Here is a 23,313-nt window from a genome sequence, read left to right as displayed (position 1 = left end):
ACTTTTTACCTGCTGCAACAGCCTCTTTCCAACCACCAGGTGTGACCAGTCAGGAGAGTTTGGAAAGAGGACTTAGGCTGCAGGTGCTCAGAAATGGAGAGAACTGGATTTTATTCCTTCAGGTTTTTTTTTTTATGCTCTTCATCAGCGAAAGATACCTCTAAAGAAGGAAGATTTAGCTGGTCTTATGGGGTGAGTCAGGAGAAGAAGGGTCTTCCAGACAGATGTTTGGCATGAGCAAGGGGATATTTGGTGATGACAGAACAGGTTGCTTCATTTTGCTGGAGTGAAGTGGCTTACAGTGGGATGTGCTGGGAGGCAAGCCTGTGGCCAGCCTCAGGGGGACCTTGACTCTCAGGCTGGTGGGTTTGGACTCTGCCTGTGGGCTGGGGGGAGCCAGTGCAGATCCTGAGCATGGGAATGACAGGGGGAAGGCCACTTGAGAAGGAATAATTGAGGGGCCATGGAGGAGAGGGATGCCGGGGTGGTGTTGGCAAGTATAGGGTCTCAAGGGCTAGTTGAGAGCTGAGCCATCTGCAGGTGCAGCTTGACTCTGCCTTAGACTGAACTTGCACCCTAGTGTCCCAGCCCATAGGCTTTGAGGGTGCAGGAAGGGAGAGCTTTGACAAGATTCATTTTGTGTCTGGGTGCTGTGGGCCCCAGATATGTCCATCCCAGCCAAGGAGATACTCTGGGGCTTGAAATCTCTCCGGTGTCCTCTACGTTGGGATGGGAAGGAGAAGTAGATACTAGAAGCCTGGAGGGAGCGAGACCTCAGTGTACATTTCTGGCTTGAGCAGTGTAGCCTGTCATCTCCTTCAGGGGGTGACTAAGGGCAGAGGGAACCTCGTCCCCTCCCTTGGATTTTAAGCTGATGTTTGGCATTTGAGAATGAGATGTTAGGCAAGTTAGTTCTTATCCTCCTACTAAGGCTGCAAGGAGCCTGGGGCAGCCCTAGGACCCAAGCAGTGTTGGAAAACACCGTGTTGTGCTCCCCATTCCCCCACAGCCCAGTGCCTGCTCCTATGATCTTCTCCCAAGCCATGGTGGAGAATGACGGGCTATTCTGGGAGCAGATTTCCCTTGGCGAGTCTTGGTTAAAGGTCCTGCAGTCTGAACACACGTGACAGCATGTTCATGGTCTCAGTGAAGAGCATTGCATGCTCCCAGAGCCCTCAGGCAGCTACACCATGTCCTCCCTCACTGCCCCTTATCCTTTAGGTGAGGTCCTGAGATGAGGCAGCTGATACATAAGTGGTGGTGACTTCTGTATCTGGGGAGCAGGGGCATGTACTCATGTAAGATGAGTATGTCTGATCCCTCTGCATCCTTGGAAAAAGAGAATTCTCTGAGTGTCCACTCTATACTAGGCACTGTGCTTATGTGGCCTTAGGAGTTTGGTAATTGCTGTCTCCATTTTGGAAATGAGGAATTACTGTATTTTTAGTACTATAAGACACACCGGACCATAAGATGCCCCTAGGTTTTAGAGGAGGAAAATAGGGAAAAAAATTTTGAAGCAAAAAATGTGGTAAAATACTTCATAATCTGTGACCCTGCTCTACTGACCCCTCTGCAGTGAGCCAGGTAAGCTACATGCAGACTATAAGATGCACCCCCCTTTTCCTATCAAATTTGGGGGGTAGTACATCTTATAGTCTAAAAAAATGCAGTAAGGCCTATAGAGGTTAAGGTGTTTCCCTCAGGTTGCACAGCCAGGGTAGGGATTTAAACTGACATGAGTCCGTTGACTTCCCAACCCATGGTCCTTCTCATTCTCACTTGTTAGGGCTTTTCACATCCTGTGACGTTTTCTCTGTGCTGTACCACAGCTCCCTGCTATCGTTCCCAGGAGCCTGGTGATACCTGAGAAGTGTAATCCACAAACACTAAATGCCATTTTAGAGGAAAGTTCCCAAGGACAGAAGAGTTCCAAGTCCTGGTGCCCTTTCTCCCTCTGTCTCTCCCTTCCACAGATATTTGTTGAGCCTTTACCCTGTGCCTGGCACAATGCTACACTGTGGGAATGTGCAAGGAGCACCTCAGGACTCTCTAATTTCATGGGGCTCACATTCTAATAGGGAAGACAGACAATAATAAACAGACACTTAAAGTAATAACAGATTTCCATACAAGATGTGAAGAAAGCAGGGAAAGCTTGAAAGGTAGGAAATGACATGTGACTACCTAAGGAAGAATATTCTGGACAAAAGGCACACCAAGTGCAAAATAGTGTGGTGTGCCTTGGAAGCTAACGGAGGCCAGTAAGTTGGAACAGAGCACAGGAGGTGAGGGAGGCAGAGGCCAGATCATACAGGGTCTTGTAGGCCAAGAGAAGGGATTTGGAGTTTGTTCTACACCTGAAGGGGAACCATTGGAGATTTGAACGAGGACCATTCTAGTCCCTGCTCTGTGGAGAAAGGGTTATAGAAAGGCAAGAGTGGCCGTGGGAAACAGGAAATGATTGCAGAGGTTCACAGAGGAAATGGTGGTAGCAGTGGAGATGGACAGAAATGGGTGGACTGGAAATTGAAATTGGAGAGAGAACTGGCAGAAGTTGCTGGTAGATGTTGTGGAACACGCAGGAGGACAAAGAGTCTCTGGTGACTCTCAAGTCCCGTGGCTTGAGCATCAACATTTCTGTTGTGCACCTTTTTAGTGTGAGATGCCCATGAGGCACCCAAATGGAGGTAATAAGAAGGCAAGTGGAGCCCTGACTGGGTGGGTCAGTGGTCTGTGCACCAAGTTTGTGGGTTTGATTCCTGGTCGTGATGCGTACAGGAGGCAACCAATCGATGTTTCTCTCTCACATCAATGGATCTTTTTCTCTTTCTCTTTCTTCTCCTCCCTCTAAAATCAGTTAAAAAATACATGTTCTCGGGTGAGGATTGACAAAAAAATTAAAAATAAATTTAAAAAAGAAGGCAAGTGGATACACAAGTCAGAGCCCAGAAGAGGGGCTTCCTCCTGTGCCGAGGCAGTCAGGGGAGCTGTCCCTTTGAGCACTCTGTGGGCCTGCGAGGTCCCAGCGCTTCTACACACGGTCCTTGGCTTACTCATGGCTATGGAAAGGAAGGAAGATAATGGCGTGAATGAGCCACACAGTGCATAGGCAGCCCCTGCGATCACATGCCTTGGGGTTGGGATGGGGACTAGCTGCATTTGATAGGACAACATTTCTGTGCCACTGAAGACTTTGGATACAGTTGGTACTTGTGGAAGCGACCCTATGCTTGATTGGTACTTGCTTGACCCTATGCTCCTTGCCAGTAGAGGTAAGTGGAGGTACCCTTTTCTGCAGTGCCAGTGGGGGCTGCGCAGAACAGGTTGTACCACTTAGTCCCATGCTGCTGGGAGCTTGCCTTGTCAAACATAGTTCAACTTGAAAGCTATCTTCTGAGAGCCTACTCTGTATGAGGCATTGTTAGAGATGAAAGTGAAAGCGACTTTAGCAGAACCAACAAGGAATGAACATCTGTAGGTCCAAAGGTGTTAGGTGCTATGAGGAAGGTGGCAGGTGCTTCCGGTGCACAGAGGTGGAAGGAAGGGTGGGAGTCATATACCTTCATGGGAAGGATGGGCATTTGAGTGGTAGAGGCTGAAGGGGAGGGCATGGCCGGTGGGAGAAGAGCCAGAGGAGACACATACAGGCTAAAGGTGTGGGGTGCATCCCAGAGGGCCAAGTATCCTGGATTGTAGGGGATAGCAGAATGATGGTAATGGACAGATGAGCCTGTGGGCCTCAAATGGACACCATGCTGAGGGGCTCCAGCAACATCCTGTGGGTGGCAGGAGCCCTCCATGGTCTGGATTGTGGTGGTGACAGAAGATGTGGAGTGACCAACCAGGATGCTCCCCAGCATTCAGGCCAAAGAGAGGAAGCCAAGAACTGCACTGTGGGAGTGGGGAGGGTGAGGTGGGTGCAGAAGATTTGCAGGGAGGCGGTTAGAGGGTTTGGGTATATGAGATGCAGAAGGGTCACGGAGATGATGGTGGTAGTGAACATTCATGATGTCAGGCCGTGTTCTTGTGCAGAGCTTTAGAAGTTTTATTCTATTGAATCTTCACAACAACCTTGTAAGGGAAGTACTACATGTATTTTGGGAAGACAGAATTATTACCCCCATTTTACAGATGAGGAGTCAGCGTCACAGATTCACCGGGCCCAAGGCTGCATTTGGTGAGGGACAGAGCTGGGATTCTGACCTAAGCCTTTACTCCAGAGCCTTGCCCTTCACCGCTGGCCACAGAGCCAGATTTTGATTTCTGGATGGAAGAGTAAATGGAGGAACAGGTCCCTCTGATAGGGGACATGTAGAGAAGCACATTTCAGGAGACTGGACGGACACTCTGATCTAGATGACATTATTTCAGAGAGCATATGACACCATGGAAAAGAAATACTTTCAGTGCAAGCAAAGGTTTGCAGGCATTTTGTGAGCTGGGAGGCAGTGTGGGTACCTCCGTGATAAACTGGCCACCATCCAGGTGCTTCTGGCAGGTGGCAGGATCTGCATCTGAGTCCTGTGTTTCCAGCGCTCACAATATCATGCTCATAGACTGATGACATGTTGCTTTGCAAGACTGTTGAAACCTCTGACACATAATTATAGCCCTTCCCATGGCAGCGGTCCTGGCACTGACTGACCCTTGGTGCCCTGCTTTCTGCAAAAGGGGTGGAATCTGTAGGACTACCTTGGAGGTTTGCTTTTGCAATGGAGGGTTTTCCTGAAGGGAAGCCATACTGTAGCTTCCCTGAGCAGCTGGAGCCACGAAGCTTAAAGGTTCCATCTCCAAGTAAAATCCTTTTTCTTTCTCTCTCTTTTATTAGTAATGTCTACTTCCAGAGATGCAAAGCTGCCAAGTGGATGGGAGCAGCACCTCTTCCTATTAATCGGAGGGTGTCTATTTTGTGGAGGTAGCATCCTTCTGACCCCTGTGTCAGCCTGTATCTCCCGCTCTTTCGAGAGCTCAAGGGAAATGATGAGCTGCAAAGTGCAAGCGTCTGCATTCTGCTGTGTCCTCACCCTCCCTGGCTACTGCTCTTTTTTCTCTTTTTCTGTTGAATAAGCAAAAGCAAGAGCAAATTTATTCCTCAGAATCTCATATGAAAATGCATAGTAATTGTTTCTTTTGCTATTGTCAATATGTTTCTGTTCCATTCATTGAACTTTGTTCTCAGTTCCTGCCAGCTCACAATTTAACATATAGGTTATTTCCTCCTGTTTTCCCTTTATGAAATGGCATCATTTCCTCCTCCAGGTCTTGGTGGAGGGAGTGCTTATCCATGTGTGTGCACATGTGTGCATATGTGGGTATGTGCTTGTGTGTGTGGTACAGGAGTGTGTGTGGGAGGAGAGGAGGGAAGGCCATTGGTATCTGGACTTGACCAAAGGCCTCACATTACTCTGCTCCCTCCACAGATGGGAAGTGCCCAAACTCAGAAGTAATCAATTCTGATTTATATCCAGGTTGGGGTATAATTAGCAGTCTTGATTTATGGCCTTGTGGCCTGAAACTTTGCCATCTTCTCCCTCTCTCTCTGGGTGTATTTAAGGGTCAGCTTCTGAGGCAGGGTGCTGAACTGGCATCAGATGGGGCCTGTGGCTAGGGGACCCTGAGCAAATCTGCATTTCCTGACCTGGGGGATTTGGATCATGATGTCACCACACAAGAGGGGAGAAAGGTAAATCCCACAGCGTTTCTCAGGCCTGGCTCAGGGCCTGGCACTTCCCCTTCCCTGAGAGAAGTGGGATACTCTCAGAAAGACAGGGGTCAGGTTCCAGCCTCCCAGCTCATGGGAAGGCCATGCAGCCTCAAGGCCTTCATGTAAAGTGGACTGGTCACAGTCGTCTTACCTATCTCACACAGCCAGGGTGAAGCCTGAACAGAAGTGACATTCTAGGATCTTGGGGCTAAAGGGGCTTATTTTATAGGTGGGGAAGCTGGAGCTCAGAAGAATGAAGTCGGCTTGCCCAAGGTTCCCGGCCGTTAGCAGCATGAGGTCAGAGTACTGGACTGTTTGGTGTTCATCGTGCCCCTCTGTCCATTACCTCAAACATATGTGGAGCCGCACACCTCTCTGTATGGTGGACGGACAGATGGCCCTTCTCCTGCCATATGCTCCGGCCTGTTTATGAGCGTCGGCCATGGAGGAGGCCGTGTGCCGTTGCCCCAGGCGGGGGAGGAGCTCCTGCGGCTGAGCTGAGACGCCAGTGTTTCCACATCCCCCTTCACTTGGGCTTTCTCAGTTGATACCTGGCTGTTGATAAACATGGGCTTCTCTGGGTCCCAAACTGAGCTTGATGCCAGGGAAATGCACAGAGAGGGGTAGAGGGAGGTGCCCGCTCTTTGCAGCTGTTTGTAGGCTGGACACACACCAGCAAAGGTCAGCACTGGCCAGGCAGGAGAGCTTCTGTGTCTGATGAGTGGTCAGACAGCACCACTGCAGTGTTCTGTGGGAGTCAGGGTGGGGCTGGCCAGCCTGGAAGAGGAGGAGATGGGTTGTCAGCTAGGCCTTGGAACTCTGGGTTGAACTGAGAAAGGTGAAAAGAGAAAACTTTGTGGGTTGGGAGAGATGCTGTGAGCAAGACATGGAGGTAGAGATGTGGAAGGTGCATTTGGGGGCCCAAGGGTACACGCTGAGGATGGAGAAGCTCTGTGAGAATGACTTTATTCTCAGAGGCTGCTTGCTGGGGTTAGTGATTGGGCAGGCAAGTGTCAGATTTAGCTCATCTAACACAGTGATTGGAATCATTGTTTGGCTCAGAGCATTGCTGAGACCTGACTTCACCTGTGACTGACGCTAACCCACCCTGAGGATGGAATGGGACCCGAGGGAGGAATGGTGACTTGAGTGCCCCCTCTCTGAGAAGCACAGGTCCAGTGGGGCCCTTGGGGTTCAGGAGGAGGAGCCTGTGAACCCCAGTCTTCTTTGGATTCACAGTGGTCCCTTCTGGGTCACAGAGTGACTTCTCACCCATCCTCCTGCCTGCCTCATCCTGCCTCCTCCTAAGTTGGCTTTCCGCTTATCTTAATTTATTGATGAAAACTTGTTTTACGGTCCAGAGCACAGACGGCAGCAGCTCCCTGCCAAAAGAAAGCAGGGTTGCAAATCGGGAAAGCAAGCTGCCTCCCGGAGATGGGTGGCTTGGGAATGGGAGGACAAAGAGTGAGGAAAGCATGTCTGGGCAGATGCGTGCTGCATGGCCGCTGCAGGTGTGGGGGCTGGGGGCTGGGAACAGCTGGACTCCTGCCTGGGCAGGGCCCCTCTCCAATACTGGCCCTGGGCTTATAGGTGCTTTGCCGGCTCTCAGCAATCTGGGTGAATGAGGACAACAGGCCATAAATACTAATAATGACTCCCATTTATAGCTACAGGATGCCATGCTAGGAAGTTTATTTTCATGAATCTCAGTTAATTCTGATTACAACTCTATGTTGTAGGTCCCATTAATCCCCCATTTAAAAAACCAGCACTCGAGAAATTTTTTTCCAGGATTCCCTTGGATGGTAAATGAGGGAACCAAATTAAACCTGGTCTACCTAGTTCCAAGGCCAGAATTGTCGCCAGCCTACCCTGATCCAAACATTTAGCCCTGGCCTGTGTGCTTTCCGCATTGTGGCTACTTTTTTGGCCTAGGATTGCTCGTCTAGCTGGCTAGGATGTTCCAGAGGAGGTACCCTGTCTCTTGCTCCTGTGTGCCGGCATGACACTACAGAACCGGCCCAGGGCAGGGACTTCCAAGGCACCTGCTGAAGGGGCTCATGAGCAGGTTATCAGGCCTCCCTGGTCATTCCTTTCTGAAAAGTGGGAAGTCTGAGTTGCTTCTGTGAGTTCCTCAGAAGCTTCATTTCCTGGTGGGTCAGATGTAAATATTCCCTGTGTCCCCATTTCTCCCAGGCATGTAAGAGATGAGGGCTTGGCTCCTGTGAGCTGTGACATTCTGTTCTGTAAAATGGGGTAACAGCTCCCCATGGGTCTGTTGGGACTGTGTGCCTGAGACGGTGTATGTGAAAGCACTGTCCAGAAAACGAACAGCTCAGGGTTGTGGTTATTCCCATAAGCTCTTCTCTTTTGTAGAAATGTAGGTGCAAAAACAAGGTCAGTTGATCTCCAGATTCATTTATTTTGTTCCTTCTTGTGTCCTTCCTCTTGCAGAGAAGTAGCCAATGGTTTTCACAATTATGGTCAAATCGGGGAAGTAGGCAGACTACCTTGGCTGCCTTCCCCCCAACACATGTGCACCCTGGACACACACCCCTCCCTGCAAATGGGTACCTCTAAGGACACGTCTTCCCCTCCACTCACACCCCATCCTTGCTCACCTTCTTTGCTTCCTGACCCCACCCTTCCTGTTGGCCACCTGCCAGCCCGGCACTTGGGGCCCAGACCCTGGCCCCGACCCCCAGCTGGGGCTGTGCTTGCTTCCTGTACTCTTGGGCGCCTGTTTTCACTTCCCTCAATTCAGATTAGGCTAGAAAGTTGCTGACAAATGTTTAATAAAATGAGGTTTGGGATTTTTCTTATGTCTGTATGTTGTAGTCACAAAGAGGTTACAATAACAGGGTTTGGAGTCACAGCAAACTGAATTAAAATCCCAGGTCTGCTTACTCCATGTGTGAGTTTAGACAGCATGCTTAACCTCTGATCCTTTCCTCTGCCCATTTGCAGAGTTGGGGAGATAATAGTAACTACCTTGTGTGGTTTTGTGGAAAGCTGTTGGCACAGGTCCTGGATTGTAGGGTGGGCTCAGTAAATACTGGCATCATCAGTGGTGTTCCGTCATTGCTGTCACTGCCATCCTCATCACTGCTGCCACACCACTGCTGTCCCGACCTTTCTTTCCTGCCCTCCTAGTCCACAAGTAGGTTTCCAGGCCGGAGAGGCGCGCGCACACGCATCATGCCGTGGCAAGCCCTCCTTTCTCCAAGGGGGGGCTGTCTAGGGGACACCTTCCTGGCCTGTGCGAGGCGACCCAGGTCTCTGCCATGGGGTGTGGTGGTCCAGAGCAGGGTTTCTGCAGTCAGGTGTCCTGTGTTCCTTCACTGCTGAACCTCTGTGCCTTTTCTTCTCATCTATAAAACAGGGAGGACAAACATAATCTGCCCCCAACCCTCTCATTGGGTTGAGAGGATTAAATGAGGCAGAAGAGGCAAAGCTCTCAGAACCGAGCTGGCATGTGGCAACTGGTGGTTTGCTGCCCCCGGGAGTGCAGCGTCAAAGCGTTAGGGTGGTGAGCTGGGCCGTGGTGTCCGGGGTGAGGCATGGCTCCTCCACGGACAGGCCCTGTGACCTTGCACACGTTCATCTGGTGAGACTGGCCAGGCAGAGCACCCTGAACTTTGGGCCATGTGTTGAATAGTAGAGGGTGGGCTGTGGTCTCCTGTCCTGTCAGGAGGATGAAGAGATGGGCAGAGCTTGGCACAGGGTAGGGAAGGGTCTTGTGTGTCACTTAGGTTGGTGCTGAGACCAACCCTGGCAGAGGACCTGAACTTAACTGGCCTGTGTCCCCCAGAAAGCATGTCAGGAATGCCAGATTCTGGCGTGGGTGGACATGGCTCCTGTTTGTCAGCATAACTAATAGGGCCGTGGGCATAGTCTCCCTGGAGAGAAGGCCAGTCATGTGTTGGCCAAGTCCAAGGGCTGTAGCAAAAGTGCATGTGGATGGCTGTGCTGCAGCCAGAGATGGACCTGGTTGTCAGCCATGATCTTTCCTGATATCTATATGTGTGGTTATAGAGTGTGATTTGCTGAACCCAACCCGTAGAAGGCCACTCTCATTCATTTATTAAAGGGGCCTCCATTATGTGATGGGTGGAACGGAGGCAGCCCCACTGAGAAGCACCCAGCGGTGGAAGATTTTCACTCTGTGACTTCTCTTCACCTCTGGAGGGTGGGCTCCTCCCCTCAAATAGGGGGAATGGGCCGCACCCTCTCCCCATTCTGTAGGATGAGTTATAGTCTCACAGATTGAGGTCTTTGCTTGAAAGATGCGACGTGAATTCAAGGTATCTCTGTCCTGTTCTCCTTGTGTTTTCCAAGAAGTTTGAATAATAGCACAATACTGTATATGATATTCTATTCTGAGGAACACAGAGTGCTTGGCAGGCATAATATTATTCATCCTCTTGGTGTTTCTGAGTTCTGGGGAGGTGCTTTTCCTGCCCTGGTCTTCTAGCGGAGAAATGTTTCAGCAAACCCGTGTCTCACTAGAGCCACCTCTGGGCTCTGAGGCCTGAGGTCTGGGCTCTTGACAGTTCTGCTTTCTCAGGGGAGCCCAGGGGGCCCCAGTTTCAATATGATCCTTGAAGCCTCGGATTATATTGGTTGGTTTCTTAAGCCTGTCTCTGTCTCCTGTGGCAGCCCCGGCTTCATGTGTTACTACTCTGTGCTCTGATGCTGTCAGAGATGTTTTTCTCCCAGATACACAAAATAAAACAAATGCAGGAAGGAAAAAATGCTGGTGACTGGAAAAGTCCCTTCTGTGGACCCCTCTGACAAGCTCTTCTACATTGTTGGCGCCTTCACTCCCAATTTGCGGTGACCTTGGGAGTTCAGACAGTGCTTCACACTGTGGTCCCAGCTGTCTCCCTGTGGCTGCTGCTGGGCCCAGGAGCTAGGCAGCTGTGGCCTGTGGGGCACAGGTACAACCCCACCCCCTTGCTGTGCTGGCACAGTGAGCACCCCCTCCCTCACTAGCGCCATGCCTGATAGTAACAGGGTGTGGGTAGCCGAAACTCCAAGCTGTTTTCTGTTAAGTATTGACAAGTTCTGGAGTTTGGGGAAAGACACTTCCAAGGGTCACCCCCTCAACATTCCCAGTAAAGGCCAGTCCTCTGACCAGCTCAGGGAACAGAACCTCCAGAGGAGGGCCAGGACAGTGGACTGTCAGCCTCTCGGGAAGTCCACCCTTTCCCTGTCCCTGAAGCATTTTGGCCCACCCCCTCTTATGTGTTACTGAACAGGACTGAAACACAGCTGTGTGCTCACAGCTGTGCGATCTGCCAAGGTCCTTGAGCAGAATCTCTCAGTCAGGGCCTCTGTCCTCCTGTTGCCAGTGGGGGCAGGAACAGGAAGGGCTGGACCCACCTAGGGAATGCTGGGGTACAATTGTTCCCTGTGTCCCTTCTTCCCTGCACCCTCCCAGCCCACCTGGGCCTGGAATAGACTTGACGAGGAAGATGGGCAGTCCTGCCACAGCTCGAGGCCTGCCCGGCAGAGCTGCAGTGGTGTTGGATTGATGTTTATGGACCAGTAGATGATCACTCCTTTACAAGGCAATCTGCTCTTTGGCATCCAGCCACACGTCATTCTGTGGTCCTTCTGGGGGCCATCCTTCAGGCTTTGTTCCTTCCAGCAGCCTCAGTTGCACTTCGGGAACGCTTGGTGGTGTGGGGCCAGGTGGTTTTGAACTGTCTCCACCTCCTTTTCAATTTCTCCAAGAAGCGAGTAGGCCTGAAGGTCAGTTTGAGGAGATGGCAAGATACTGGGACTGAGAACGTTGATCTGGGACCTGCTGTCAGAGTTGAGGAGTCCAGATGGCCTGGGAACTGGGGTGGAGGTGGAGATGGGGAAGGTGAGCTCTGTTGCTCTGCAAGCCTTTCTCCCAGAGAGAGGAGTGTCTGTGGAAGACTGGAGTTCGAGCAGGCTTTGCTGGGAGAGCACAGGTGGATGCCCCCTCTTCTCCCCATGTTTGGTTCTTACCCCTTACTCTCTAGGCATCAGCTGTCTTGGGGACTGGGCCCAATCTCAGCACCAATGTGTTGAAAAGCCTTTGAAGCTCCGAGGACAGACCCAGATTCTCTCTGCCCCAGAACCATGTCACTCTGGGTCCCACAGATGCCTTGATTGGAGTGAGCCCTTTGCAGGGCAGACACCTTCCAAGCTGAGGCCAGGCCAGGAAGCCCAAACAGGTGGTCAGTGCTTCAGCAAAGCCAGCCTCCACACCCCACCCCCATTCCACCCCAAAGGACACCAGGCCCATCGAGCAGCCCTCTAGAGGCCAGGAGTGTTGGAAATACCCAGTGGAACTGGGTATTTCTCCTGCCCAGGGCCCTCGGCACCCTCAACATCAATCGAGCACCACTGCAGCTCTGCCGGGCAGGCCTCGAGCTGTGGCAGGACTGCCCATCTTCCCCGTCAAGTCCATTCCAGGCCCAGGTGGGCTGGGAGGGTGCAGGGAAGAAGGGACACAGGGAACAATTGCACCCCAGCATTCTCTAGGTGGGTCCAGCCCTTCCTGCTCCCGCGCCCTACTGGCAACCACTAGGGGGCAGCAATGGGCTGTTCTCAAAGTCTCAGGTGGGATCTTCCTCATCACAGACTCTCACCCCAATGGACTTCTTAAGAGTTTTAGACTCTGAGAGGTATTGTAAGGAGACCTACTTTCAACAGATGGGGTGTTCTGGTCTTTTGGGGAGGGGTTACCACATTCTCGGTGTTCGTACAAAGTTCCCCAGAGAGAAGTGGGCTCTGGAAACATGGGATTTCAGAGCATTATTAGCCTCCAAGACTTGCAGCCCCCAACACACATCTGGTACATTTGGCCACATATAAGTGCCCGCCCCCAGACCCATCATAGATAGAAAATAACCCAATTCTGCAGTCATCAAAATGTAACTGGGTTTTAGATACACAGATGTTTTATGTAATAGTTATTTGGAGGAAGATTCAGTTCAGAAATACGGGTGTGACCTCCCTACCACCTGTGCAAGCTGGTGGTACTGGGAACTGAAAAGCAAAGTTGTGAGGACAACGGGAGGTGTTGAGAGAAAGCGTGGGGTCAAAAAGGAGTGACTGAGGGACCGTGCTGTTTGGCTTCAAATTACACAAACTCAGTGTGACAAACAAACTGCCTCAGTTGCCACCAGGGCAGCGGAGGCTTGGGCTGCGTTACTAAATCATATAGAGCTTGGCGTGTTGGAGGGGAGAGTGGCATCTTTATACTCTGTGCTGGTCCCGCCATAGCTGGACTGTGACTCTCAGTTTGGGACAGTGATGAGTAGTGGAAGGTGACTCGTATGAAGAGGAAGGCCTCAAAGCCCTTTAGTAGGCCAGGGGAAGCCTTGGGAAGGAATGTTAGAAAACTGCCTTCTTACATTCAAAGGCTTGCCATACTCTGGGTGGGCTTCGTGGCGAAAGTAGGACTGAGGCACGTTAGCCACAGGAGAGTGGGTTCTTGAGTTACAAACAAAGAATTCTTGAGTAATTAGAGTTGTACATAACTGGAATGGAGCATCTTGTGGGCACCAGGACCCTGGGATGCCCAAGGAGGGGCTGGACTGTGTGGGGCCAGGGACAGCTCACACGGAGTGGCCACCTCTGTGCTCCGATCCGCCTGCCTGCTGGGTGATTTTGGCAGACATCTTTATGACTCTGTGCTGTCCTTTCACTCCATGCAGAGTGGGAAGTATGGCCCATCCCCTTTGTACCCGTGATGATGAAGGAGCTACAAGGGCCCCTTGGAGGCAAGGGGCACCCAAAACACAGAGGAGCAGCCCCACCCCCGTTTGCACTTGGCTCTGGCTCATAAAGCACTCTTTCTGTGTTGGGGGGTGCTGAGACTTAGTGTTTGAGAAGCTCCTGCAAAGTAAAGAGGGAATGAAGCTGGAGGTGGGCCAGGGGCCGGGCCGGGGGGTCTGTGGAGATGCATCAGGCAGCAGGGTGAAAACAGCCAGCTGGTGGGATGGGCTCCAGAGGGGCTGGGGAAGGGGAAGCCGGGGACTTACAGGCAACTTACCAGGTGGGTAAAATGGGAGTAGCTTAGGGCACTGGGGTTCTGTAATAGAAGTGGAGAAGAGGGGGTACATGTGGGCTTCTTTTCAGGTGGGTTTTGTGCTGGATCTGGTCCTGTGCCCAGCCTGCATGCTGCTCAGGCGCTCTCCACCCCCCATCCATCCATCCATCCATCTGTCCATCCAATATTTATGTGGCATGTCCTGGGCCCTGCAGCAGAAGAGACGTGTGAACCTGGCCCTGGAAATGCTGGTGTTTTAATAAGGGTGGGCATTAGTCTACACAGAAGGTTTGTCCCTGCTGTACTCAAGTCTGGGTTCAGCCCAGGCATAGGAGGTCACCCCTTGGAGGGCCACCCTGACACAGGGGATAGAGGCTGCTGGCAGTTATGAGGGGACACAGGGAGTGGTTGTCTCTGAGCTCTAAGCAGTGTGTAGATGGGGACAGAAGCTCAGGAGGGAACTTGATTTGAAGGGGAAATTATGGGCCTTACCCCCGGAGAAATGGAATGCCTGAATGAAAAATATATAAGAGTACATGGCAGGAGCATATATTAAAACTACAAATCAATATGGTTCAAACTGAAGATGAGGAAAAATGCCATGGGAACACTGGCTAGTTACAACAGGCTTAATGAACGAGGTGAGTCTGGAGTGCTTGTTCACTGCTTGGCCATAGCCTCACTGGGCCTGCACCTGGTGGATGCACCCCAGGGGACAGGAAGGTCCTGAGATAGCCCTCTGCAGAGGCCCAGACAGAAGGGTCCTGTAAGGAGAGAGACCCAAGGGCATTGCCAAGAGTAAGGCACTTACCCTTGTACAGACCCAAATCCCAGCCAGCCTTCACAGAGATCAAGGCCACAGGCAAGTGCAAGGTAGGAACTTTTCTCAAGTTTTGATGTGGATTTATTGGGAGCCCTGAATTGAAAGTATTTAGAAATGCCCTTGGGTGTTGGGAGGAAGGGACAAGGGCAGGGCGGCCAGCTTCTGACCAGACCCAGCTGGTGACCTTGGGTCAGTCGGTGCTAGTGTGGGCAGGATCCTGGCCCCCTGAGTCACCCTGCCCTGCCCCAGTCTCTTCTTGCCTGGGGCTGACTATATAGCTCAGTCATCTCAGCTGAGACAACCTTCTGGTTTTGGAAGGGAATTTTCCCGAATGCCACCAGCTGAGTTCCCTGGCCCTGATCTTTGGCTGTGCCACTACAAACCTTGCCTCCTTCCTGTGCTTGTCACGCTCTACATGAGGCAGCTCCCCTCCCTGCTCATCCGCTCTCCCGTGACCGCCTCACCCTCTCCCAACCCCCGGCTCTGCCCTCGAATGTTGGCTTCCTGTCTGTCTTCTTGCCCTCCTGCCCAGCCAAGCTTTTCTGCTGTTAACTCCTTCCTCCTGTCCTGGACCACGTACCAGATATTGGCCACTTACTTGCTCCTGCTCTGGCCCTCTTGAGCTCCCCGGATGGAGTCTTCCCAGCACTTTTCTCCTGTCATGTGGTGTGGACCCTCTCTGAACCAGGACACTGCCCCACCCTCAAAAGCAACACACCAGGTTCCTCCTCTGATGGAGGACACCTGGAGTGGAGTGGGGCTAGGGCAGGCTTTCTCCTCTGTTAACATTTGCGGCTGGACAGTTTTTTATGGGGGACAGTCCTATGCATTGTGGATGTTTAGCAGCACCTCTGACCTCCACTCACTAGATGGCAGTAGCAGTCCCCTCCCCAGGTTGTGTCCACCAAAAGTGTTCTACACATTGTCGGGTGTCCCCAGGGAAGCAAAATTGCTCCTGGGTGAGAACCACTGGACTAGGGGACGAGAGCACCATATCGCAGTCTTGGCTAAACCTGTGCTGAAAGGGACCTGAGAAATTCTCTAGTCCAAATCCCATATTTTGAAGGAAATTGGGCCTAGAGAGCTAAAGAATCTTAAGATCATATAGGGGAACAGCATGATGAAAGAAGCATTTTAGAAAAAGGATTCAGGCAGCTCAGTGCAGGCTGGGCTGAAAACAGAGGTCAGGGGCGGGGAGGGGTGAGACAGGTGCTAAGGCGGGGTCTCGGCGCTCTTGCCCTGGTGGCCCCGGCTCAGCATGCACGCAGCCTCCCAGGAGTGGGAGTGTGCCAGGGCTCTTCACCAAATGCCAGGGAACCAGGTTCTGGGCCCACCCCAGCAATGTGACAGTCGCCTGTCCCCTCCTAGTGTCCTTGTCTATAAACATAAGGCCTGATGTTTGTGTCTTCTTCCTGCCTGGAGGCTGTGCTGGTTTTGGGTCATCTGAGATGGGGACACAGGGTCCTTTTCAGCAGAGACCCCTGAGGATATGGAAGAGTGACAGGGGTCTCACTCACTCAGCAGACATTGTGTGTGATGCCTTTCCCCAACCCTGGACTTAGGTACAGGCTGCTGGGGGGTTGTTTCACCTGTAGGCAGCAGATCTCACCTGACATCAAGCCTGGGGCTTGGTGGGACCTCAGGCAGCAAGTGAGAAGGGAAGCAGATAGGCTACAGGAACCTAGCTCTCAGGGTGTTGGAGGGTGGCGGCTGGTGGGTCTTTGGCAGGCTTGCAGGCCAACTTACACAACGTGCAGTGTGGAGTCAGAGAAATGACCAGCTCCTGGGAGCTTCTGAATGGTTGAACTTTTCCTGGACAGAGGCTCCTTGAACTCACATCAATTCCCCCCTGGAGGGAAATGGAGAATGGAGGCACAGAGGGGACCGCACAAGGCTCCACTCCCTGTGAGAACTGTCTTCTGGGGAGGGGCCCGGAGACCCTGGTGTCTGCAGCGGGTGGGGCATCCTGTAGCTCCATGAGGCTGAGTTCAGCTCTCTGTAGTAGGCTCCTCAACCTACAGTGAGTGACCTGGCAGCAGCGGATTTTCCTCTTATTCATTCCAGGGTCTGGCTTTTAGAGCTATAAATATTCCATATGAAGATCATGAATTTCCATATGATTAATGAAAGAAGAATTGAGATGGCAGCATAGATACTGACTATGTTGAAGAAAGTTAGTGACAAGTTGGATGAAAGTGTCAGCACCTCGGTGGCAAACCCAGAGCTTCTGACCCGGCCTGAAGCGCCATCTAGTGGTTGCAGGGGTTATTCCCCTGGCAAAGCTAGAGATGCCCCCACCGGGTGGATGCTCTGGGCCTGAGTGTGCCCACACCTCAGGAGCCTTGCCCTAGTTCTTTATGGGGCTGCTGAAGGGTAGAGGGGGCACAGAAACCCTCCTCCACAGTGTGGGGGACCCAGGCAGCTGCTCCACTTACCTAACCCCCATATCCCGTACTCCTTGAGCAGTCTTTGGTTTAGTAATATGTGGGAGTTTTCCAACTTCTTTATCATTCCCAATCTGGACCACCTTTGTTTCCCAATTCATCAAAACCCTACTCATTCTTTAGAGCCCAGCTAGCCCTGTCAGTACTACCCTGCAAATATATCTCAAATTGGACCATTTCTGACTAGTCCTCCACAGCCACCAGCTGTGACCACCACCAGCCTAAGCACAGCAGTAGCCTCCTAACTGTTGCCCCGGCTTCTGCGGTGCCCTCTGCTGGTCTCTTTTCCCAGCAGCAGTCAGAGCAGTCTATTGAAAACATAAATCATGTCACTTTCCAGCTCCAGAGGCTTCCCACCCTGTATAACAGCATCCACATTTTCTGTCCTGATGCCTGCAAGGTCTTGTCTCATCTGTCCCCTGCCACCCCGCCTACTGGTCCCCTACCACTTGTCACCTCCTTCACTCTGTTGTAGTCACATGGGCACCTTGCTGCTCTGTGGCTGTCCAGGCTCATTCCCCAATCAGGGCTTTTGTACTGCTGTTCCCTCTGTGAGAACACTCTCCCCCCAGGTATTTGTGTGGTTCACTTCTTCTCTTTATTTGGGTCCCCACTCAAAGGCTATCTTTCTGAGAGGGCTTTTCTGACCACTCTGTCCCCAGGAACTTCCTAACTCCTTACCCATCCACAGTTTTCTTCACAGCACATAGCAGCACCTGGCATTCCGTGAGACGTTTGCTTGTGTAATCTGCATCCTCTGTGGGAGCTCCCTCTTCACGAGGGCCAGGCCTTTACTGGCTCCCCTGGCACTCAGAGGGGGCCTGGCACTTGTTAAGTAGGGGCTTAGCTTGGGTTTGTGGGCTCCCTGTCTTTGCTGGTGCCTCCGTGTCCCCTCTTTGGCTTTGGTTCCTGGGGGCCACCCCTCTCGGCACACAGGAACCACTCAGTAAGTGCCTTCAGAGGCCAGACCTACTCCTGTGACCCACTTCCTATGCTTGCTTCCCTGTAAATTCTCACAACGAGCCTGGAGGTGGGTGCTGTTATTCTCATTTAGCATAAAAGGAGTTTGCGAGGCGGCACAACCAGGACCAGCTGGAGCCGGACGTCAGATCCATGTCTGGCCTCCCTGGCCCTTACGTCTGCACTCTCACCTGTGCGGAACATTCTTGCCCTCTACCTGCCCCAAGTTTCCCCATCCTTGAGGGACTGTCCCCCTGCACTGGCATCTTGGACCAGGACAGGGACTGTGTCCTCTGAACTCCTATACCATTTATTTGGCACCAGTGTGTACTGTCAGGGGTAGATGCTGCTTCTTTAGGGCTCCCATCCAGCCCAACTGGAGGCCCCGGGGAAGGCAGGTCTCTACAGCTGTCATAGCTCTTCTGGCACAAGATGCTGCGTGCTGTAGGTACTCAGTAAATATTGGTTGACTGATTGGTTGGCTTCTCACACTCAGCAAACTTCCTCTGAGCTGTGGGAGGGAGGGAGGGACGTGTCAGCTATATTGAGTGTACCATAAGGCAGACATGGAGGTTTGCAGCCAGTGAAACTGAAGGTTCCTCGGGTGACACGAGTGCCGTCAGCAGCCCCGGGGGTGCTGTTGGGGGGTTGGTTTTCCAGCCGTAGTACTGGTTGCTGGGTTACAGATGGATGGCGAAGGCAGTGATGGCTACAGTGTCCTACACACCAGCCAGCCCCGCAGTCAGCCTCTCCACCAGCCCAACCAGTCCTTTTCTTCTCCTGTCTGTGGGAAATGTGTTCCCCAGCCTCCTGAGGACAGTGGGCCAATGGCCCTGCTGGTCAGGGCAACAGGTCACAGTGGCTGGAAGGTGTGGCCCCGAGAAACTGGACTCTGGATTCTTTTCCTGGTCCCAGAGATAAGTCCTTATAGCTTCCCCTGACCACCATGTCCCCTTCCTCTAGACCCTTTCCTGAATGCTAGGGCCTCTCCTCTGCCAAGTGGAGTACCGCCTGCAACCGCATGCATCTGGGACCTGCAGTCTTTGCCACATGCTTTTGCCTGCATCTCATTTAATTTGATCCTCAGAGTGACCCTGGTGAAGCTGTATAACCCTGTTTGCTAGATGGGGAAATTGAGCCATGGAGAGACTAAAGGGATTTGTCTGGGTCATATAACCAACGTGATCTGAAGCTGTACCATGTCTGACCATAGCCCAATTTTCACCCTTTTCGTGTCTCCGAGTAGGGGGTGGGGATATGCGTCTTTCAAGTGCCCCCGTGGTGAATGCACCAGCAATGCCAGTCTAACAGGCTTTCCTTTCTCTACAGCTCTGTGGCTGTGGGCTGCTTGGAGTGGGCATTTGGCTCTCCGTATCCCAAGGCAACTTTGCCACCTTCTCCCCCAGCTTTCCTTCACTGTCCGCAGCCAACCTAGTCATCGCCATAGGCACCATTGTCATGGTGACAGGCTTCCTCGGCTGCCTGGGGGCCATCAAGGAAAACAAGTGCCTCCTCCTCAGTGTAAGTTGGACCCCACACCCCAACCCGCTGAGCTTGGATCACCCTGTGTTTGGGCCACAGCCACGGGCAAGGTCTAGGAGCATGAGCTGAGCCCAGGGAAATTGCTTCCAGAATGTGTTTTTGCCCAGCCACATTCCTCTTCCTCCTGATTGGCTCTCTCTGCCCTGGTTGGCTGTCACTCCTTGATTGGCCTCGACTTAATATCCCTCCCCTTCCTATGTGGGTTTCCTCAGAAGTAGGTGCTTCTCTGCACCTGGGAAGCCCTGGCTATGTGTTGTCTGTCCCCTGCCTCCCTGCCATTGTCCTTGTGTGTGCCACACTCCTGGCCACACTGCCACTGTGTGCCACACCTGCACCTTCTCTTTCCAGTTTTTCATCGTCCTGTTGATTATCCTCCTAGCAGAGCTGATTTTACTTATCCTCTTCTTTGTCTACATGGACAAGGTAAGCCTTCAGGAATGGAGGGGCCTATGGAATTTCATTGCCCTTGGGGCTGGGTCACACTGGGGCAAGCCAGAGGGAAAGTGCTGACAGGCAGCACCTGTGAGGAAAGGAGAATGGAGCCAGGAAAACTAGGAAAGGCCCAGATGAAAGGTTTCAGTGTGGCAGCCTGGGGAAGGTGAGTTTGGGATGGTTCACTACCTGTGTAGTCTTAGGAAGTGAAGTCCTCCACATAACCCAGGTATGCAATGGGCTGCCCCTTGCATTAGTGAGCTCCCCATCACTGGGAGCATTCAAGCATACTAGTGCTGACCACTTGGAGAAGGGATTTAGACCTTATTAAGTGGTTGGGCAGGGTTATTTGAAGGTAACCCATCAGAAACATGCAGGCACTTTGTAGGCGGCACCATGAGGAGGGCTAACAGTGAAGGGCGGCTACGCTTCTCCAGAGACCTCCGAGCACAGAGCAACTGCTCCCCGGCTGCACTGCAGGGTTCAGCAGCATGGCAGGGTGACCCCGGGCGAGATAGTTCCCAGTTAGTCTGGAGAAGTTCTTACTGGTACTCCCAGGAATGACAAGCCAAGCACTCAGTCTCTTAGGGCTTAACAGGCTCTTTCCATGCATGTGCCAAGGGACTGAATTGCTCTCTGTTCCTTGGATTCTCAAAGTGTTTGCCAGGCCACATGGAAAGAGTCATTATTTGGGTTAGAAACTAATTCTTTTGCATTTGTGAAAGGGAAAAAATAATAAAATTGAGAGATCCCTCTATGCCAGCTGTTCTTGGCTCTTTGTAACAGTTATTTTCTTTAATTCCACAACCGCCCAAAGGAAGACACATGCATTCCAATATATCACAGATAAAGCAGAGGCGAGTTACTTGCTAACAAGAGGTGGACCTAACATCAAAGTGACTGATCTGCCATTCCCTGGTTCCCAGGGGGTCTTTTGACAGGGGCAGCATGAGGGCGGACATTGTGGGTGGGGTGGTGGGGTGGCCTGTGTGCATGGCTGACCTCTTTGCCTCCACACTGAGGCCACTCTGAAATGGCCTCAGTGTTACAGCCCTGGCCTGAAGGGTTCGGCTCTCCTGGGAGTCAGTGGGTGCAGAGCGAAGCTGAGAGTGTGAACTCACCCTGCCCCAGCACTCACCCCCATTGAGCAGGAGCCCACTCCCAGGGCCCTCCCCCAGTCTGGAAGAGGGCAGCCAGCAGGTCTAGCTGACCTGGGTAGGTTACATCCTGGTCCCAACTGCACTGTCTGCCTCAACGTGACAGGTGAACGAGAATGCCAAGAAGGACCTGAAAGAAGGCCTGCTGCTGTACAACACTGAGAACAACGTGGGGCTGAAGAATGCCTGGAACATCATCCAGGCTGAGGTAGGGGCCGGGCAGCCCTGCTGACTGCACGCAGCGGGGCCAGCAGGCTGGAGGGTGGGTGGTGGTTGCCTGGGGTGCCAAGTGGGGTGCCTGTGCTTTCCAGATTTTAAGTGAGAGCTGCCGGGTGGTCAGATACAGTACAGTGGGATACAGCAAGCAGGGGCAGGAGGTGAGTGAAGGGGGATGGGCAGGGCCTGGGTGCAGGTGTGGACAGGCCTGAGGGAGCCAATACAAGTGGCTAAGTGGGCAGAGGGAGCTGGAAAGGATGGATAATCGAGAAGGACTGACCATTCAAGTCTTTTCCTGAAGCTTTGGAATGAGTGACAGAATTTATTTTAGCAACAGACATGCCTTCTTGGTCATGGCAGGCAAGGAGGTTCTGATTCTAGGAGGAAAACAAGTCCATACAGGCGGGATGCCCCATGGCAGGCTCTGGGGAAGGATAGGCAGGCAGGCAGCCCAGGACCGTCCATCAAGCACAGAGCCAGGGGGCTGGTGGGGAGCAGAGGAATGTGCACTCCTGCCCAGCATCCAGCGCTGAGGGGCAGGCAGCATTCCTATCTCCCTGCTGCGGCCTCTAGGAAGGAGCTGTCACTTACTTACCCCATGGGCCCAGTTGAGACCAAAAGTAGGGACAAGAAGAAGGCCTTTGTGTCCACAGGTGGCAGCTCAATGAGGCTGGGTTGGCTGGGACAGGGGATGGTCCAGAGAAGGGGCAGGCAGAAGCGTTTCTGACTGTGCACCCCCACCCACAGATGCGCTGCTGCGGCGTCACTGACTACACAGACTGGTACCCGGTACTGGGTGAGAACACAGTCCCTGACCGCTGCTGCATGGAGAACTCACAGGGCTGTGGGCGCAACAGCACCACCCCGTTGTGGAAAACGGTGAGGCATGAGGCCCTTCTCCCGGGAGCCTGTGTGGTGGCAAGAGGACCCCTATGGGTGAAGGGAGTGTGTCCTGGGGCGCAAAGAATGGACTTAAGGTGGAGTGGGGTGGGAGGCACACAAGACTGAAGCCAAGGCAGGTGGAAAATGGGGTGTGGGGGAGCCTGGACCCAAGTTGGGACTGTCATAGGGTAGGGGTCAGAGGCTGTACGGCGGGGCATTGTGGGCAGAAGCCTGGGCAGGGCAGGCCTGCTCAAAAGTGGGAGGACCAGACTGAGGGTCAGGAAGGGGCAGGAGGAAAAAGCAAGGGCAAGGGCTGGAGGAGAAGGAGGGTGGGGGCTGTGTGGGAGGGTGCTTGTCGTCACCCTGGGCCCTTAACCTTGTGGTCCTCGCTCCCCAGGGCTGCTATGAAAAGGTGAAGATGTGGTTTGATGACAACAAGCATGTGCTTGGCACAGTGGGGATGTGCATCTTGATCATGCAGGTAAGAGGGCCATCGGCCTCGCTGCATCCCCGCTAGAGAAAAGCAAGCACCCGGAAGTCACATCCCTGGCCAGGCAGCCTGCCATCCATGTGCTTTCTCCTGCTCTGAGGCCCCTCCTGAGGTCTGTCCTGACCCTGCAGGCACCACAGCACTGGCCTCCTTGCATTTCATCTGAACCTAGGGCCTGATGCTGGTGTTGCATGCAGCCCGTATATGGCTGTGCTGGTGAACACACCTGTCCCCACCCCACAGGGACATTTACCCCGAGACTGAGCTGAATGGAACCTGAGTCCTCAGTGACGACTGTGAGGCATGGGCTCATGAGCCAGACCCCACAGGTGTCAGCCCTCATCTTGCCATCTGTTAGTGCATGTGACCTGCGCACACTGGTCAGCTTCTGTGCCTTAATTTCCACATCAGTACAAGGAGCACGGCCATCGTGCCACTTAATGTTGAGTTTAATAGGCCTTGCATAGGGCATGGAGCAGTGCCAGGCCCCCAGGAGGTGCTCCGTGAATGTTAGCCATTAGTAGCAAGCACTTAACGACAGCTGTCCTTTGTAAGGCCTAGTATAGATGATGGAGAGGGAGAGGAGGCAATCCCTGCCTCTCCTCTTGAAGGTGAGGCCGGCACCGCT

At 52.7% G+C, this 23,313-nt stretch overlaps 1 protein-coding gene across 5 annotated transcripts in view; it reads left to right on the top strand.

Annotated features, from left to right (window-relative positions):
• Positions 1 to 23,313, top strand: part of TSPAN9 (tetraspanin 9) — a 208,858-nt gene that overhangs the window by 181,290 nt on the left and 4,255 nt on the right. For all 5 annotated transcript variants that reach the window (XM_037064721.1, XM_037064722.1, XM_037064720.1 and 2 more), the window contains 5 exons: positions 19,296 to 19,487; positions 19,857 to 19,931; positions 21,204 to 21,305; positions 22,061 to 22,192; positions 22,593 to 22,676. In XM_037064721.1, coding sequence (XP_036920616.1) covers positions 19,296 to 19,487; positions 19,857 to 19,931; positions 21,204 to 21,305; positions 22,061 to 22,192; positions 22,593 to 22,676 — 585 coding nt within the window. The remainder of the gene's footprint in view (positions 1 to 19,295; positions 19,488 to 19,856; positions 19,932 to 21,203; positions 21,306 to 22,060; positions 22,193 to 22,592; positions 22,677 to 23,313) is intronic.

The sequence above is a fragment of the Sturnira hondurensis genome, unplaced genomic scaffold (assembly GCF_014824575.4).
Source record: "Sturnira hondurensis isolate 20B ecotype Veracruz unplaced genomic scaffold, ASM1482457v3 Scaffold0015509, whole genome shotgun sequence".
Lineage (NCBI taxonomy): Eukaryota > Metazoa > Chordata > Mammalia > Chiroptera > Phyllostomidae > Sturnira > Sturnira hondurensis.
Note: the sequence above shows the minus strand (reverse complement) of the source record. Positions and strands in the feature narration are given on the sequence as shown.